Genomic DNA, 17488 nt, shown 5'->3' with positions numbered 1-17488 from the left:
GTAGTATTCTCTTTCTTTCCTATTAGGTCCTAATAGGCTTTGAAACAAGCATAGCCGTGGGCTTGAGCCACGTTTGGTCAGGGGTGGGCGTAAAAAAGAGTTGAAGGGTCTCTTACCTCACTTGGTATCTCTATCTCGACATAACGAGAGTAACCACTCCTTTCTCGTATTAGAGACAAAATACTGTTTCTATGGTTTAATCGTCCCTTCGCTCTCATTGCACCATTCGTTCATGCTTGTAACCCATTGGGCCTGACCAGAACAACACCCACCCCCCGTGCTCTTCAAACCCGGGGTCTTGGCTCTTTATTCTTTACTTCTAGGATCGTACATTACTAGATCCAACCAACGGGGTCACCTCGTTAACTTCGAATTTGACCGGCAGGTTTCATTTCTGCCGTTCTAGCCTTTTCCCGCCTATACGAGCCCTGACGCGGCCCTAAGGAGACACTTCTCTTCCTTCTCTCGTTGCTTGCCAATTGCCTGCTTCTGCTGAAACATGACGAATGCTGGTTGAAGGCGCAAGATAGAGTTCTCGTTTCTGGATATCACCTGCTTCTCTCTTTTTTACGACACATCATATCCATGTTACCTTCATGATATATATTTATATAACCCGACTAGACCTGTGAGCATAGTATCTCTGTCATGCAGCCACTCACTTCTGCCATGATTACATTAAAAAAATCGTTACTGGCGGCGCTGAAGTCGTTCTTGCGCGGCCGGTCCTTCTTACAAGCGCTTCTTGCGTTTTGGGTCAGCCCCAAGGCCTTAAAAGAACATAACGTCGACGGAAAGAGGACGTATCCGTTGAGGACCCTTGAGGAGTTTTTAGAGGAGGCGGAGAGGCTTTTCCTGGGTCCCATAGACGAAGACGGGTTAAGGAAGTATTCTTTGAATCTCAAGCAACAGTTTCGAGAACGCCTACACAGCCATGCAGAATGCATGCTTCCATCCTTCAACCACCTATTACCCACCGGAAAAGAACGAGGCCAATATCTTGCCCTCGATGTCGGAGGATCAACATTAAGAGTTGCGCTAGTGGAACTAAGGGGTCGGGAGGCGACTGGAAAAGAATGTGAGATCGTTCGAATGGTAACCTTCAAGATCACGCCAGAAGTTAAGAAGCTTGAGGGTATGAGTTTCTTTGACTGGATGGCTGCTAGGATCTACGAGGTTATTCAAAAGGATATCTCACATGACCAGGACGTAATACCAATGGGTCTTGCTTGGAGTTTTCCCGTAGAGTAAGCCCAACGCTCTTTCACATGACATCGTATGAAAATACTAACATCTTGACAATAAGACAAGTATCATTAGGCGGTGGGCTTCTTCTCGGAATGGGCAAAGGGTTTTTGGCCACTAGTGGTCTACTGGGCCAGGACTTGGGCGAACTTATCAAGTTCGCCTGCAAGAAACACGACCTCAACGTCCAGCTTGCCGCTATCGTCAATGATAGTTCAGCAACATTATTATCACAAGCCTACACTCACGCCTCAACACGGTTCGGCCTCATCTTAGGGACGGGCACTAATATTGCCGTCCACTTACCTGTGTCGGCGTTTAGTCGTTCTAAATATGGCAAACGGCCAGAAAGTTGGTTCGAATCGGCAAGCCACGTTATTGTAAACACAGAGTTAGGCATGTTCGGAAAAGATATCTTACCCCTCACGCGATGGGACGAACTCCTAAACGCCTCTCACCCCCGGCCCGACTTCCAACCACTAGAGCACTTATTAAGTGGTTTCTACCTCGGGGAGATCTGCCGATTGGCCATAGTCGAGGCTGTTGAGACGGCAGGGTTATTGGGAGGTGAATTACCGCCTTCCCTAGAGAAGCCGTACTCTCTCGACACAGAAATTCTGTCGAGAATCGAGGCGTAAGTTCCTACGCAAAATATATTAATACTGGTGGAAGCTAACCCTTTGACTTTAGCGATACATCACCTAATCTCGAGAAAGCCCTATTGCACTTCACAACACATCACCCTTGTACTACGCCACCTACCGTATCCGACATAGCTGCAATCCGTGGTCTTGCAAGCTTAATATCACGGCGCTCGGCCGCTCTATTAGCCGCTTCGGTGTTCTCACTCTGGGAGTTACGGCACGAGACGGAGGCGGAACACATCCCCAACACGCCTAAATCTACCCCTTCTAATGATAGCGCTGTCGTATTACCATCGCCCTCGATCGACGAAGAAATCAGGGACATCGAGGCCAGTACGAAGGTTGCTTTTAACGGTTCCGTCATCGAGCACTACCCAGAATACCGGGCCACGTGCCAACGTTATATCGATGACCTCGTCTCCCACAGCGAGCACCCTGGGTCGGTAGACCTCGTCCCGGCTCTAGAGAGCTCGATCCTCGGCGCTGCGGTCGCACTCGCGTGCGCTACCGAGTCGTAGAAAGTTTTCGGGGGCGCTCTAAGATAGATAAGGGATCGTTTATATTGTATATACCATTTATATCCTTTCGTGTTTTATTGTTTTTTTTTTCTCGTTTGAAAACGCATATTTGCATTCTACTTGATGAGTTACGAAAAGCATAGAGTGCTTTCAATCGTCTTGGATCGTCTTCAGGGAGGGCGTCGCATGGGAAGTAAACAAGCAAGGAGCTTCGAAAGCGATAACATTTAGAAGGCGTTAAGGGTTACAACACAGGTTACCTATTAGCATAATGAAAAAGACATCATCATGACTACTATCGCAACGTTCTTAGGAACTTGATTAGAGTATATGGTTCAAGAAATGCAAACAAGAAAAGTTAGATGAGTGAGATGGCTGATTAATTATCAGGGGTATATTTGTTGAATGTACCCAAAAATCCTATTATGTAGATGCTCGCTTGGTTCGGTATCCCGCTAGAGAATCAAACAAAGAAGGGAGGGAGAGAGCTAAACTAAAAAATAACAACGATGGTTCCGGCGATTTTCCCCGCTATACTACATACACAAGAGGTATTGATATGAAGCTAGGTACTTCAAAACAAAAAAGCAATAATGAACAAGAGTATAGGGTACGATTCATAGTACAGACGGGGAATTACCCCCTCAAAAAAAACAAGGACAGCAAAAAAACGCCTGAATGTGTAATCATGATGCCGTTCGTTCGCTCGTTCGTCCGTTGTCCGTCCGTCCGTTCAGCGTGTTTCGCTTGTTTGCTTGCTCGCTTGGTAAATATCCTGATTAAGAAATGCCGTCTCTTTTTATCTTTTTTTTGTATTCCCGCACTCGCTTGCTCGTTCATACCGAGCCCACCTCGCTAGATATATAAAAATATTTTTGTGTGATCCAATCCATACATGTGTATATAGTATATACGATAATATGCCGAGTAAAGAAACTAGGAATATAGTCTGCGTAGATCATACTTATTCCGCAGAGAAATATCTCTTCGACTTATTCCTGATCTGTTGCGCCTTGATCTCTTGTGGTACCGCGATGTGATGGACGATGTGCGGCCGATAGACTGTGTCTACGAGAGGTGTCCTGTTGTAGAGAAAAGAAAATATTAGTAACATTCATTGAAATAGGGTAAGGGAAGAGTAGCACGACACTTACCAATCATCCACACTAAGCGGGAAATATTCATACAATTCCTCCTCTTCCTCCATCGGACTACCACCTGCGCCGTGACTTGTAGACGTCCGATGTAGTTTTGGGCTAGTAAGGGAATCCGAATTAGAGCGGTTATTAGGGCTCCGCTCGTCTTCGGATAGTGATAAGTTAATGGGTACGGATGGAGCGGACGAATTATTATTGTTCTTCGTATGGTTGCTCAATGCTTGTGCTTTATTGTTTGAGGCTTCTTTGCCCCAAGCTGGAACGGGAGGTCGGTTCATGTTAGGGGATAGCGCCATTTTCTTGGCCGGATGTGCTTGGGAGTTTGCTTGTGGGCCATACCCCGGAGTCGGAGCTGTCGGCCAGGTCGACCCGGGAGCCGCCGTGTTGCTTAGAGATGGTGAGGAATATTGATGTAAGTTATGTGTGGAATCGGACCGCTCCACCTTTAAATTCGACGTCGTGCTGGCATCGCTGTGAGTTCGCGCTCGTTCTACACTACCTGGAGCTTTCTTGTCGCCCGTAAGAGGGACATCTTTTCTACTATCAAAGTTCCGCGGGCTTCGTCCACGTACGATCACCGGTCCGCTTTGGATTTCGGCGATTTTCATAAACTCGCCGCCGGTCTTCATCTTCCCTAGTAAGCTAATTTGTACCACGTAGTGCTGTTGTAGTCCTTTCCGTCGGCCATTATTCGCTGTTGCGCTCTTAAATTGCAACCGCTTCCATGATACTGGTATGCTGACTCGATGACCATCAACTTCTTGGCCGCCGCTTAGGTCGAGTGCGATCTTTGGTGGGGCGCTAGCTACTTTGGTTTCCTGCCCTTCGCCGAGAGCTGGATTGCTACTCTTCCACGGGATTGATATGATCTCGGTAGATTTACCTTCGATGCTTTCTTTCGCTGATATCGAGGCGAAGAATTCTATTATTGGTATAGCACGACCTTGCTCGTTCATAACCTGTGTGCAATGTCGCGGCATAGTTATTTGCCCAGAACATTGCCAGAGATTCCGCCGGTAACACGTGAGCTCTAAAGGTCGCCCGCTAGATTCACCGCCAAACACATCTTCGGCGACGAAGAACATACCATATAGCTCGGCCGTCATGTTGACCTCAGAATATGCGCCTAATGAATCATCTAAGGGGGTAGCTTTCGCAGCTGTCGTCGAAAAGCTGAGTAGCTTGTCGTCCGGTTGTTGCGGGGACGATCCTTCATCGTGGAAGTCCTCCGCGTGCGGCGCAGCCTCGTAGGGTTTGGAGTAGTTAAAGGGGTCTTCGAAGGTCGTAGAAAAGGTTTCGAAGTCGTAGGAGGGGGTAAAAGGTAAAGGAGGTAAATTGCCATTGACGTTATCTCTACTCGGATTCTTAGTATTTACTATTAAACACGTTGCGGCGCTATACGATTCCCACGTCGCGAATATACTGCACAATTCAAACAACCACCACCTCAGGACACATGCGCTACACCGGGGTCGAACTTACAGCATAGATTCGTCAAAGTTGAGATCGGGTTCGAAAGGATCAATATTTAAACCAGAGCTAGACATGTTATTCAATCCCATGGCGTCTCCCGGGCTGGCGCCAGACTGCAGCGCCGGCATGGAGTTGAAAGTTGCCATCGCATCGTAAAGGGCTAATACCCTATTGCGCGGCTGGGGGAGATTAATGGTTGTTGTTTTTGTTTGACGCCGCTGCTGGTGCTGACGCTTACTGCAGATGTGACCGAGAAGAACCGAGTTCCGGACAGGGAATAAGATAGCGAGAGATAGTGAGAGATAGCAATAAAAGGAGAATAGAGATAAAGCACGATGATTAGTTTCTCGTCGTCGCGGAATAAGTGGAGTTTTATTCGTGGTCGTGCGTAATGGGGAATTTATTTAGTAGCGTAATAGTTTATTATTATTATTATTTTTTTTTTCCTCGATGGAGGTTGGAAAAAATAACGTCAAAAAAACTACTGTTATCTTTACCATGTAGGTAGTAGGTATTAAGGCAAAGAGAGAGGTAGGGCCGTAGCGGAGGAGGTGGAGGCGTGAAACATACAATAGCCAAGCTAAGGACCAAGGGCCAAGGGCCAAGGGGTGGAGAAATGGAATACCAGGTAGATCCGCCGGGGACGGTGCAGTAATGGATGTACTAATTGGCGAGGGGGCTGGTCTGTGAACCTGGAGAAGTTCTATATTCTTCTGCGAACTACCTAGGCAAAGAGAAAAAAAAATGCATTGAGGACCAGGTTAGGTAGTTCAAGAACCAAAAGAACAAGGGAAGAGGATCTTTAGAAGCCCTAAGACCGATTTATCAATGATTATCCATCAACCCAGATTTCATACCTAGGTACATATACACATACCTGCGTACATACATAGGTATTTTAAATGTAGGTATTGTAAGTACAGTAAGTAAAGTAATGTAGGATAGAGATACCTACCTAGGAGGCATGGTAGCTAAAGGATGTACTGTATGTAAGCTAGAAGATAGATACCTAGATAGGCACGGTACTTTAGGTATGGATGTATTAGTTGGCTAGAAGCTGATAGGTACAATAATCTTACAATACAACCCACGATACCTGGTGCGGCTAGGTTGTGCCTGGGCGGAACTGGGGTAATACATGGACCGGACGGAGTGTCACTCAAAATGGTTGATAATTGATAGGGGGGGTTGACCTGGGTGACCTCGGGATCTCTCTTTAGATGTTGGGGGAAATGGACTCTAGTACTTCTAGTACTACTCTTAGTGCTAGGACGTGCTCCTCCGTAGACTGTTCCTAAGGATGCTAAGAAGCGCCTAAGCCTGTTAGGGCTTTATCGGCCTCTCTCCTCAGTCTTGGAGGGTGGAGTTGTCACGGACATCGAATCTGCAGAAACCAATTTCTCACCTTCTGGAACGAGTTAAAAAGCATTCGTAGGTGGGGTGACGAACAGGCACCCTACAGGCACACTACAAGGCCCTTAGCCTGCGGCCGTCTTACCTTCTCTGGGGTTGCTATCATCACATTGCCGAACGACTTTTTATCTGTCATCTGTCATTAAATTACTTGCTTCTCCATACCAGTCCCTCGGTGCTATTCTTGCATGTACGTCCGTCCTTACATATCTTACCTAGGGACTGACGTATCGATTTTACCGACTGACATGACCTACATATGTCAACGTATCAACCTCAATCGCGTTGTAATGCAACGAAGGCCGAGACCAAGCCCAAGCCCGTTATCAGTCCGGCCGATTTCTCTTTTTTTATTTTCTAATGTTCCCAGGTCCCACAGCACGGAATTAAGTCGCGAAGATCGCATCCTAACGGGACGATATTCGGAGGGCGGTGCTGTAGTATTACCGCGATTCTATTTTTAAATAAGAAGAACATACGCAACCCTAGGACGGGAAGACGGGGGCTCAAAACTAAGTCGGCAGTATTAATGTTTTAGGATTCAATAATTACAAGAGGCTCAATTCTTGATTGGATAAAAATAGGCTCCATATTCCAAAAAACGCCGGTTCGCTCACCCCGAATATAAAATCACAGGATAGAAGCATTTCCTTTGTTGGAGCAGAGTAGTAGAGAAGTATGCATCGCGCTCTACTAGCTAGCCCCCCACGTATGTACTCCCATCTCACTTCCAGGGGAAAGATAGGTACGGAAAAGGGAGGCTCGGTGAAGGATCATTCATCATACTCTAGGGATTCGTTCAATTATACAGGTTCATTCAATAGCCTCGTGCATCGTCTACCAAAAGTAGAAAAATATTTAAACCAAATCAGACCACTATATCCAATTAGGATGATCAGCATATATGCATCTAGACTCAAGCGGGTTAGATAGATAGACAGATACTTACGTTCTCTGGTGAATTTGTAATTTCGTCAAACGTTTGCTGCACCTCAAATCCCATAGCCGCGAGAGGCTCATGCGCTTCATCAAGAACCTAGACGAATTAGCTGTAATTCTCATATCTGATATCGATTCTGCGTTACCTACCCAACTAAGCACGCTCTTTGCCGATTTGTGCGCCTTATTTTGCCTCACGCCCATAAACGCCAGTCCCTGCAGGATCAATCTTGATTGGGATGTTGAGGGCACGATCGGGGCAATGATTCCGCCGATGTCTTCGCCACCAACGGAATGAAGCGGAGGCATGTATATTGATAGGCGGCTCGCGGCTGTGCAGATAATCACCGTTCCTAGTAGATTATCTACCGAATTCTTGGCTCGCACCACTCCGCTTGTATTTGTTTCTTGTAGTGCGAAACGATAAAGTTCCACAACTTCGGGTCCTGCGTGTGTTGCTACGTGATTCAATACCGATTCCGCGTTGTCAAGTCCGTGTATCAGGTCAAAACTAATACTCGCTCGCTGTATGCTCTGAAGAAGACCCTCGGGTGCCGTCCAGGCCCCGAGATCGTCGATGGCCATATTCGTTAGTCGCTTCGGAAACTGTGTGTCCCATCCAACATTGCTAAACCAGCTCTTAATGCTCCCACTTTCATCAAAGGGCACCCCCGGAAAGACCCCCGGGAATGTAACACCTAACTGAACGGTTTTAATCCCTTGCTTCTGCAGTAGCGCTCGAATCGCACGACGATGTAGCGACCTTCCAATCGATACGTTTCGTTTCGCTGGGTCGACAAAGATCGCGCCAATAGCGCCGACACCTTTCGTGAAGTACGTGGCCACGAAGCCATATAACGTTTTCGTACTGCTATTCCGAACGACGAAATGCGCTTCTTCAACATGGGGATTGAACAGCTCAAATGAGTGGGGCCCTGTTGTAAGGTACGGAAAACTTGGTGTGCTAGAGCGGGCCATCGTTCTCAATAGCTCCGCAAGGGCGGATGAATCTCTGTCGCGATCATAGTTTTCGACAAGCCACTGTTGCCGCGTTTTAGATACCTTTTTGCTCTTCCTCATAGTACCCGGCATCGATCCCTGGGGTGTTATCTCGCCGTATAAAGCACGGACTAGAGAAGCCATAGCCGTCTCGGTGAAATCAAATGTGCAGACATATGTTCCAATGGATTTGTCCATCGCAAAATCGTATGGGGAGCTGACTGCGACCACAATAAGAGATTTCCTTTGGCCCGTTCCACGCAGCATGTGGCACATCATCGCTACATGTTTCGTAAATCCGGTTTGGTACATATTCCGATTAGCATCGGCAGTTACTATAATAATTGCAGACGCCCTGTTGATTAAATTCTCATGCACTAGATATTATTAGTATTATTATCAAAACGAAATTAGGATTCTTCTTACCTGGCCTGAGCCCATTGGCTGTATATGATGTATGAAGAAGTTTACCGTTACGTATTCGAGCTATTGATCGACCCAATTCTCGGAAGACGCCTTCTCCACTCATGATGGCCCCGCGTTCCTGGTGAATCCATTTCTCGTGCAAGGACGGAGCCTTGTTGCCTTTTTCTAGCATGCCCTTAGTAGCAGCTGAAGCTGGTAATGGTTTGACCAGCGGTGTCAAAAGCAACAATTCTTCTTCTTGAAGTAAGCTCTGGGAAAGAGGAAGCAGATTGTCCTTATCTCGAACCACCGTAATCGATTGATCGTAGGCTTTCCGGGAGAGCGCAAGGTGTGTGGGATGTAATTTAGTGAGTAACTGTAAGCCAGGTGGATTCAAGGCTTTCTGCCAAGACGTACACGCGTTCTTCATCTTCAACACTCGGTTTAGAGAGGTGTAGATGCGTTGCTTCGAAATGATACCATTCTCGACACCTAGCTTTAGCCCAGCGATGGCCTCCAACTGCACGTCATGCGCCCGACATAGAAGTACTAGATCATTGCCTGCTTCGACGGCCATAACTGTTCCTCCTTTAACGCCATACTCTTGTATTAAGGATTGCATTTCGAGGCATTCCGAGATGGCAACGCCTTTGAACCCAAGTTCGTTTCGTAGGAGGTCGTCCACAACCTGATCTGAAAGACAAGCGTGCATGACATTCATTCCGGCACTTTGGATTCCGCAACCTCCGACAAACATGGCGTCGAGGCGCCCGGCGCTTATCGCATTTCGAAAAGGCACAAGAGCACTGAGACTTAGTTCTTCTAGCGTTTGCGTGATAATAGGCATGTCTAAGCTAGAGCCGAGGAAATCAATATTCCCATAAGAAGGAAAATGCTTACCGCAAGTAGCCACGCCGGCATCCTTGAATCCGTTGATCGCGGCGATGCAATATAACGATGCTTCTTGAGGATCATCTCCAGTAGCTCGAACGCCGAGAGGTTGATGTCGAGCATTAGTTAATACATCTAATACCGGGCCAAGAATGAGGTTGACCCCAACAGCTGATATTTCGGTGGCTGTAGCCTTTGCTACGCTGTATGCTATTTCTGTGCTTCCCGTAGCAGCAACACCCATAGCACTTGGGTATTGGCAGATATAGTCTTCATCGAACAGACTGTTAACCCCTCCATTTTCCTGATCAACGGCTATTAATAATGGTTGAGGGTGCCCTGCTTGGTGAGCTATGGTTTGAAGTTCTTGGACTAAAGAGGCGGTCTGCTCAGCAGCTACATATCATATATATATTGTCAGTATATTTCGGCGACATGTGACACGATAAATATGAGATATGGCGATCAAAGGCACGTGTACATTTTAGGTTCTTAGCTGTTAATATGATTGAGCCCAAATGATGGTTCACGATGAGGTTTCTGATCTGAGGCGTTACTTCTGTTCCATCCCATCCCATAATCAACATCTGGCCAATCGCCCTATTGGTCTAGAATTAGTAACAAAGACATGCTTTAGCGATCTAGCTTGGCCATGAAGCTCTTAAGACCCTTAATGAGAGGGGGATCATATAAACATGGCACACCGTACCAATCGAGATTTTGCCATAGTGGGTCAAGCTCGCCGTCTGACTTGGTCATTTTGGATGTGTAGCGTTGCAACTCGGCGTTATTCTAGCTAAAGGGTTCCTGGTCAAAAAGTGAGAGTACGGAGAAGAGAGATAAGCGTGGGATATCAATCTCCATCCAGCAATAACAAAAAAGAGCGTGAGCAACTAAGTAAGGCTAGGATTCCATGAAGTAACTACCAATGGTGTGAAATAGAGTATGTATGTCTCGGAGAAAAAGCCCGATTGTGTTGCGGTGTTCGTGTGCCTGGATGGGAATAAGGGAAAAAAGAGTTGATGGCGGTAAATTACAGATTCCATCAGCTTGGAGTAAACGATTCGGGAGTGCTAAGTGGAATAGCTTAGGTAGGTGGCTAGGGCCCTAGGGGTCGTAAGTTACAGCAGGCTGGTAAACGGTAGGCTAGTAGGGTAGCAATGGCTCCCCCAGAGATGCATGCATTTAGGTAAGCCGCTGCCGCTTCGGCTATCGATAGTGGAATTAAGACGTAAATTGTCTAAATTGTCCGCTGAATTCTAACTCGGTGGGCTCTAATTTGAAACAGGTACCTCCTTCCGAAAAAGATATCCGGGGAGGATCGTCTTTAAGGGAAAAACTACACTATACCTTTTTTGATTATAGTTGTAGCGTGTACCTCCCCGTTTAACCTCTTAGCTCTTCACTGACGAATATGATTTTATCGGAGTCTCTCTCTTTTCTTTCTTCTACCCCTCCAAACTTCCAGAGCCCTCCAAAAAAGCTTCTCACTAACAACTTCGCACTTCGCAACGTTACGTTACTATGTCTAGACTACCACTTACAAGAAATCCTCCCTTAGTTGTTCCACCATCCTTCACGATCCAATTTTTTCCTTGTCTTTTGTAATGGATTGTCACACGGCAAGGCTGATCTAATTGCACATCATAACAAAGAACCCCAAATTCCAACCATAGGCCCGACGATAGACGCCGCAATCCCACAAATGATACCAGCGTATCTGCGTATCCGACACCGATGAGGGTCTCATCAACGGGGTTGCCACACTCTTAGTAACCAACCTCTCGGCCTAGAATCGCCTAGAGCTTGCTGACCACTCTCTTCAGTCACATGTTCCTCCTATTGGTACCTATAGGTAATGCATATTGGCATCAGTCCATTCACAAAACTGGGTTTGACTGTCACCATCGCAAGACTGACGTCCGACTGGCCCCACTGCTGCCCCCCCAAGCAGTATCAGAGCATCAGAGATTCACATTGTCATCGGCCCTGTCAGTGTTAGTGACACCCGTTCTGGCCTTCCTAGTTGTCCCCAGTAGTTCCCCTATCTGGCACGCCGAGTATCCGGGGCCCAGTATCGGCCACGGCTCGGCGTAAGCCGCCCTGCGTTGTGATATCATGAAATCAAATAAATACGTCCATGAGCCATTTCCCGTTTCCAGCTTTGTCCCGTTCATGGAGGCCCTAATACTCGCTAAAGGGGCAATTGTCCTACTACTTGACGAAACATAACAAAGAACATACCAAGCTATCTAAGTAACATACAATCCCATTTTTTACAATTCTTTCAACTTTTCAACCCGTCTCCCATCATGCCTCACTCTCTACCCTCGTCGCCTAAGTCAACACCAAGGGACGGTCGAAATGGTATCACCAAGTTTACCAATTGCCGTCTCTTGAAGGGTGATAAGTTAGTTGAGGAAGACCTTTGGGTCAATTCTGTTACCGGAAAAGTCATTAGAAGCCAGGCTGCTTTCTATGATGATTTCATCCTTCCTGACGAGGTTATTAATCTTGGCGGTCGTATCCTCTCCCCGGGTCTCATCGAATGTCAATTAAACGGTGCTTTCGGTTTCAATTTCTCGACTCTTCTCGAACCCGCTGTATACGCTAAGAAGGTGAAGGAGTTAAACAAGCAACTGGTGAAGACCGGCGTTACGTCGTACGTCCCCACTATTACAAGCCAACGGAGCGAGCTCTACAAGCGAGCACTACCACATCTCGCACCCTCCGGATACATACAGATTGCGGAAGATGGAGCAGAATCCCTAGGTGCACATTGTGAGGGGCCATTCTTAAGCCCAACTAAGAATGGTGTTCACAATGTGGATGTGTTGCGGCAAGCCGAGACATTCGCTGACTTGGAGGAATGCTATGGTGCCGAAAACCTCGATGCTGAGGACGAATTCCGCCCTACACCAATCAAGATGATTACCGCTGCACCGGAACGAGGGCAAATGACCAAGCTCATTCCCGAGCTCACAAGCCGGGGCATTATTTATTCAATCGGACACTCCGAGGCTACATACGAAGAGGCGTCTGCCGCTGTTGGTGCAGGTGCAACGATGATTACTCACCTTTTCAATGCTATGCGACCTTTGCACCACCGAAACCCCGGCATCTTCGGTGTCTTGGGTCTAGCGGAGAGTTTACCTCGCCCATACTTCGGAATCATCGCCGATGGAGAGCATTTGCATCCCACAACGATCAAAATTGCCTTCAACGCTCATCCCGACGGTTTCATCCTCGTTACGGATTCTATGCACTTGGTGGGGCTGCCGGATGGTGCCTACCTGTGGACGAACGGTGAGACTGCAAGTCATATCTTAAAGAAGGGCAACAAATTGATCTTAGAGGGCACGGACCGAATTGCTGGAAGGTAAGAAATAACTTTAAAATTTCGCACTCATGGACACATTGCTAACTGAGATACCAGCTCGATCACGCTCATTGAATGCGTATCCAACTTCCTCAGCTGGTCCGGTGCTGGCATTCCGGCTGCACTGAAGGCCGTTACGTCAACGCCAGCTGCTATGTTAGGGCTACAGGGCATCAAGGGCTGTCTTGATGACGGTGCCGATGCCGACCTTGTGGTCCTGTCTGAGAGCCCTAGACCAGATGGTGTTGACCTCGTCGTGGATGAGGTCTGGAAATTCGGAACAAAAGTGTTCACCCGCTAAGTCTCAAGAACGACATGGTGGAATAGATTAAGAAATGGTTCATGATTATAGACTCAGACAAAATTGTACTTAAAGGTCATCATCGATCGGAGTTAGGTGTAATCATATTAGCATAGGCAAAATGTCCTCAAGATTGGGTTTATTTGCTTGATAGAACTACGAGGGCTTGATATTGGTATAAGACTTTCTGCTAGACATTGAATCATAATGCTCTCTTTGTAGAGCAGCCTCCGTTGATAGAGTTATATCTCTATATTCGCTTTTGCAGTGTTTATATGTCTATATAATGTTGTGTGAATGTACCTAGGTACATGTATACGTCATGGTGGCCGCTTAACGGTCAATTTAAATGGCTTTTTCAGGCGATCCATAGGAGTAATCCCACTCCGTCCCAGCGGCGTCGGCCTCTGGATACCACCGCCTCCCCTCCAGCCAGTTTGAGGACCGCGGTTTACCGTTGTCGCGTGAAAGCTCTTAGCTGGACGCGTTACTTCTTCCTCCGGCACCACGTTTTCCTTTTCCGCGTTACCCTGTTCTTCAGCTGGCTGGGGCTTGGTCGGCGAGCTTGAAAAACAAGCGTATTGCTTCGGCTTCGAGGGTGGGTTTTCAGCCGCTGCAGGGGCTGTTGTACTTTGATTAGTTGTCGGCCGACTCGAAAATTTCGCGGAACCGAACTTGTGGGCTGCTAGATTAGGCTCGATAGCAGGTTTCTGCTGTGCTCTTGAAAGCCCCTGGATTGATGGAGGGAAGTGCTGAGATCCTATTTGCTGCTTATGATGACCTCGTGGTACCTGGTAGGGGCGAGGGGCGCGGTTCATGATCTGATTCGACTTGGAAGATGCGATCGGCGCTATGTCATCGACCTGTTTTGATTTGTCGTGGTTTGTGATACCATATCCATAGCCAATTAGACTCCTCTGCGAAGGGGCCCGAGACATTGGGGGCTTTTTCGTGGCTGCCCCCTGAGCGGACTTTGCGGTAGGCTTTGCTGCATCAGCTGCAGTCACACTCGCAAAATGAGCACCCGCTGTTGTGAATCCCAATTGCGGCGGTGGTTGCGGCACTGTAAAAGAATCGGACTTCTGCATTGTTGTAGCGTAAGGGGCCACCCAGCCCTCAACTGATTCGTCTGCAACCTCAGTATGACTTATTTTTTGTCGCTTATGTTGACCAGGACGCTGATTAAACCCGTGATTGCCTGTAGGTACGGGAAGTGGAGTTATTTCTTGCGCTTGGTTCGGGTCGATCGGGAAAATATTATCCTCAATGGCCGTCATCATCGGAATGTTCTTATATATAACACTCTCCGCTGGCAAGTCTCTCCGTAATATTCGGGCTATTTCCGACATGACCAACCGATCTAGAGACGGCCCTTTCTTGAGAAACGTAGATGATGAGAGGTTCTCAACGAAAGGCGAAATCTGGGTAGCTTCTTTACTACCACTGATGGTATAGCGGGGGCAGCTTAGATAAAGCAAAGCTTGAGCTCGAGTCATCGCTACGTACAGGAGGCGTCGTTCCTCATTTTGATCGTCGGATCGTATATGCGGTATCGATCCCTTATAAACGGCTGGAACAAACACCACAGGCCATTCTAGTCCCTTCGCTGCGTGTATCGTGGAGACTGTGACTTGAGGCTTTTGTTCCTTGTCCTTATCATTGGCCTGTTTATCAGATGCCAGCGAAACATTCGCTAGGAATCGTGCCAGCACATCGTCGTCTATTGATTGCTGGGTATCTTCAAGTATTGGAAGCATATCTTCTTCCGGTTTATCCTGATCCATGAACTCAGCGGCGAGATTCACGAATTCCTGGACATTCGCCCATCGTAACTCATACTCAGGACCGTGCGTCTCCTCAAGATGTTTTTCAAATTGTAAGTCTTTGAGTAATTGGTTGATAATGTCAACCAAGTTAACGGGTGTCCCTTCTTTTGGTCGTAGTTGGTTTTGTAGATTCGTGATCAATTTGATCAGTCCCCCACTGATCTTCTGTTCGGCTGGTTGTCTAATAGTCGTCTTCGCTTTCCGTTCTCCACGACAGTGCTTGCCGAGTAGTTCCCAAAGGCTCATAGAGCTGCGCTCAGCTTCTTCTAAGAGAGATCTAGCCGTTACGTCGCCAATGCCTCGCTTTGGAACGTTCATGATACGCGCGAGAGCATCATTGTTATCGGGTTGGTGGATCACTCGTAAGTAATCCAATATGGTCTTGATTTCAACTCGTTCATAGAATTTAAAACCACCTAAGAATTGACATTAGTAAAATAACAGGAGAAACATGGCCGCTGGATATACTACATACCAACCATCCTATATGCTATACCCTCTCTGCCCAATGCGGATTCAATATGCCTCGATAGAGAAGCAGAACGAAGCAATATCGCGATATCATCAGACTTGATCATATCCCCAGCCATCATTTTGATTCGCTTGATCTCAGAAACAATCCAATCCGCCTCAGTCATGGAATTCTTCAACATGCGAAGAACTGGTCGAGTACCTTTGGCGTGCACCGGTAAAAGAATCTTCTTGTATCTTTCTTGATCCTGTTGAATGACTTGCAAAGAGACGTCCAGAATAGAACTTGATGATCTATAGTTTTCCTCGAGAGATATCTCGTCCGTACCGGGAAAGTCACGTAGTAGGCGATGGAGATTTCTTATTTCTGCCGATCGCCAACCATATATACTCTGATCCGGGTCTCCAACGATTGTTATCTGGCGGTTTTTTTGTGCGAAAAGCTTCATCAGATCGTACTGAACCCCGTTTGTATCTTGATACTCGTCGATCAATACCGTCTGGATGTTCTTAACACAGTCAGGCCATTGACGAAGGAGTTCGACGCAGCGAATAAGAAGATCATCATAGTCTAGCAGATTCGATCGCTCGAGGTAAGCTTGGTATTCCTCGAAACATTGTTCCAGTGACTTGGACTCGATGCTTTTGCCGTTTTTGGCCTTGATGTTCTGCTCATCGGAAGTACCTTTCGCTTTACGCTTGCTGATCCAAGAACGAGCCACAGCCGGCTCGATAGGACTGTCTAGTCTCTTGCAAATACGCTTTATCACCGCCCTCGAATCGGAGTCGTCTGCGATGCCAAACTTGGGATCCAGCCCAATGCGCTTTCCATATATAGCTAGGTATTTGCGAGCAATGCTGTGGAATGTACCCAATATAATTTTCTTTTCGCGTCCATCACCGAGTGCCTGACCAATACGCAATTTCATCTCATTGGATGCTTTGACGGTGAAGGTTGCGACAATGACATCGCAAGGTCGGATTCCGACATGGTCGATAAGCCAAACAACTCGAGATGTGAGAGTATGAGTCTTACCGCTTCCTGGTCCTGCTAGGATAGCAACGGTTGACGCGCGGGAGCTAACGGCACGAGACTGTGCTGAATTAAGCGATTTAAATAAGTCATCGCCATTGGAACCTGACATGGCGGAAGGGTCTCTCACTCATCCAGTCGGTAACGTAGAATAATGTACAATCATGAGGGAATTGTAATAAGTTTTCCCCATGCCTAGACCACTATAACTACCAACCTTACCTAGGTAGGTAATAGTAACGTTTAGGTCTGTGTATCTGTGATGAGACGCGTGTGAACATTGAATGAAGAGGAAGACGCGACAGTGCCAGGTACTAAGTATTTAGACCGGGGAGTTTAAGGTCCGACCCTTGACACCTGCAGAGCGCCATGTCGGATGAATGCATCTGGTGGGTCTGCAGTACCCAAGCACATAAGGTACATGTACCTAACCGAGCACACCTTCATCAGATTTTTGAGTTTTGCTTGCATGAATTCAATCGAATAGACTTAAAGCACTGAGTTTACCTACTAAAAAAAAAAAACAAAAAACAAAAAAAAACGGGTAGATAAGTTTATTTTATGCTATATACAACGTGTGCATTTTTCTATTTACATACCTCCTATCAAATCCATCATGAAAATTGCTGTCGTTTCGAATATTGATAAATATAGTTCGTCTGAAAATGTTCCAAATTTGGAAAATTTAGAGGAACCGGCTTCAAGTTGCATGAACTACTTGTTCAATGCGAAAAAGCCCCACGATCAATTGATTTCTCCCTTACATCGCTGATCCGTCAAGGGTGAGGCCCAGG

General features: G+C 46.9%; 6 protein-coding genes across 6 annotated transcripts; 3 read left to right on the top strand and 3 right to left on the bottom strand.

Annotated features, from left to right (window-relative positions):
• Positions 1–185: 185 nt before the first annotated feature.
• F4822DRAFT_300020 (hexokinase) lies at positions 186–2719 on the top strand. Its single transcript, XM_051455161.1, has 3 exons — positions 186–1247; positions 1307–1879; positions 1936–2719. The coding sequence occupies exons 1-3, from the start codon at positions 649–651 to the stop codon at positions 2405–2407; spliced, it is 1644 nt and encodes a 547-aa protein (XP_051313790.1). The 5' UTR covers positions 186–648; the 3' UTR covers positions 2408–2719.
• A 1-nt stretch (position 2720) lies between these two features.
• On the bottom strand, positions 2721–5183 carry F4822DRAFT_444477 (p53-like transcription factor; the record flags this gene model as incomplete). Its single annotated transcript, XM_051463246.1, has 3 exons — positions 2721–3489; positions 3562–4917; positions 5047–5183. The coding sequence occupies 3 exons, from the start codon at positions 5181–5183 to the stop codon at positions 3372–3374; spliced, it is 1611 nt and encodes a 536-aa protein (XP_051313789.1). The 3' UTR covers positions 2721–3371.
• A 1928-nt stretch (positions 5184–7111) lies between these two features.
• F4822DRAFT_299966 (glycoside hydrolase family 3 protein) lies at positions 7112–10538 on the bottom strand. Its single transcript, XM_051455160.1, has 6 exons — positions 10394–10538; positions 10166–10284; positions 8815–10080; positions 7540–8765; positions 7400–7486; positions 7112–7326 (listed from the first exon to the last, which is right to left on the bottom strand). Exons 1-6 carry the CDS (start codon positions 10441–10443, stop codon positions 7309–7311), a joined length of 2766 nt encoding a protein of 921 aa, XP_051313788.1. The 5' UTR covers positions 10444–10538; the 3' UTR covers positions 7112–7308.
• Positions 10539–11248: 710 nt separating this feature from the next.
• On the top strand, positions 11249–11889 carry F4822DRAFT_299914 (uncharacterized protein). Its single transcript, XM_051455159.1, has 2 exons — positions 11249–11456; positions 11511–11889. The coding sequence occupies exons 1-2, from the start codon at positions 11422–11424 to the stop codon at positions 11779–11781; spliced, it is 306 nt and encodes a 101-aa protein (XP_051313787.1). The 5' UTR covers positions 11249–11421; the 3' UTR covers positions 11782–11889.
• F4822DRAFT_299908 (carbohydrate esterase family 9 protein) lies at positions 11890–13524 on the top strand. The gene is made up of 2 exons (XM_051455158.1): positions 11890–13063; positions 13121–13524. The coding sequence occupies exons 1-2, from the start codon at positions 11997–11999 to the stop codon at positions 13362–13364; spliced, it is 1311 nt and encodes a 436-aa protein (XP_051313786.1). The 5' UTR covers positions 11890–11996; the 3' UTR covers positions 13365–13524.
• F4822DRAFT_299901 (P-loop containing nucleoside triphosphate hydrolase protein) lies at positions 13376–16918 on the bottom strand. Its single transcript, XM_051455157.1, has 2 exons — positions 15666–16918; positions 13376–15606 (listed from the first exon to the last, which is right to left on the bottom strand). The coding sequence occupies exons 1-2, from the start codon at positions 16804–16806 to the stop codon at positions 13685–13687; spliced, it is 3063 nt and encodes a 1020-aa protein (XP_051313785.1). The 5' UTR covers positions 16807–16918; the 3' UTR covers positions 13376–13684.
• Between the last annotated feature and the right edge of the window lie 570 nt (positions 16919–17488).

The sequence above is a fragment of the Hypoxylon trugodes genome (assembly GCF_022578975.1).
Source record: "Hypoxylon trugodes strain CBS 135444 unplaced genomic scaffold F4822scaffold_6, whole genome shotgun sequence".
NCBI classification, from domain to species: domain Eukaryota; kingdom Fungi; phylum Ascomycota; class Sordariomycetes; order Xylariales; family Hypoxylaceae; genus Hypoxylon; species Hypoxylon trugodes.
Note: the sequence above shows the minus strand (reverse complement) of the source record. Positions and strands in the feature narration are given on the sequence as shown.

What these genes read in the sequence shown, in the direction of transcription:
- F4822DRAFT_300020 (XM_051455161.1), top strand. Translation starts at nt 649, where the DNA reads ATGCAGCCACTCACTTCTGCCATGATTACATTAAAAAAATCGTTACTG. An exon ending in GCTTGGAGTTTTCCCGTAGA is followed by an intron (nt 1,248 to 1,306) that starts GTAAGCCCAACG and finishes CTTGACAATAAG; the next exon opens with ACAAGTATCATTAGGCGGTG. An exon ending in ATTCTGTCGAGAATCGAGGC is followed by an intron (nt 1,880 to 1,935) that starts GTAAGTTCCTAC and finishes CTTTGACTTTAG; the next exon opens with CGATACATCACCTAATCTCG.
- F4822DRAFT_299966 (XM_051455160.1), bottom strand. Translation starts at nt 10,443, where the DNA reads ATGACCAAGTCAGACGGCGAGCTTGACCCACTATGGCAAAATCTCGAT. An exon ending in CTATGGCAAAATCTCGATTG is followed by an intron (nt 10,285 to 10,393) that starts GTACGGTGTGCC and finishes CTAGACCAATAG; the next exon opens with GGCGATTGGCCAGATGTTGA. An exon ending in AGCCAATGGGCTCAGGCCAG is followed by an intron (nt 8,766 to 8,814) that starts GTAAGAAGAATC and finishes AATAATATCTAG; the next exon opens with TGCATGAGAATTTAATCAAC.
- F4822DRAFT_299914 (XM_051455159.1), top strand. Translation starts at nt 11,422, where the DNA reads ATGAGGGTCTCATCAACGGGGTTGCCACACTCTTA. An exon ending in ACGGGGTTGCCACACTCTTA is followed by an intron (nt 11,457 to 11,510) that starts GTAACCAACCTC and finishes CACTCTCTTCAG; the next exon opens with TCACATGTTCCTCCTATTGG.
- F4822DRAFT_299908 (XM_051455158.1), top strand. Translation starts at nt 11,997, where the DNA reads ATGCCTCACTCTCTACCCTCGTCGCCTAAGTCAACACCAAGGGACGGT. An exon ending in ACGGACCGAATTGCTGGAAG is followed by an intron (nt 13,064 to 13,120) that starts GTAAGAAATAAC and finishes CTGAGATACCAG; the next exon opens with CTCGATCACGCTCATTGAAT.
- F4822DRAFT_299901 (XM_051455157.1), bottom strand. Translation starts at nt 16,806, where the DNA reads ATGTCAGGTTCCAATGGCGATGACTTATTTAAATCGCTTAATTCAGCA. An exon ending in TATAGCATATAGGATGGTTG is followed by an intron (nt 15,607 to 15,665) that starts GTATGTAGTATA and finishes GTCAATTCTTAG; the next exon opens with GTGGTTTTAAATTCTATGAA.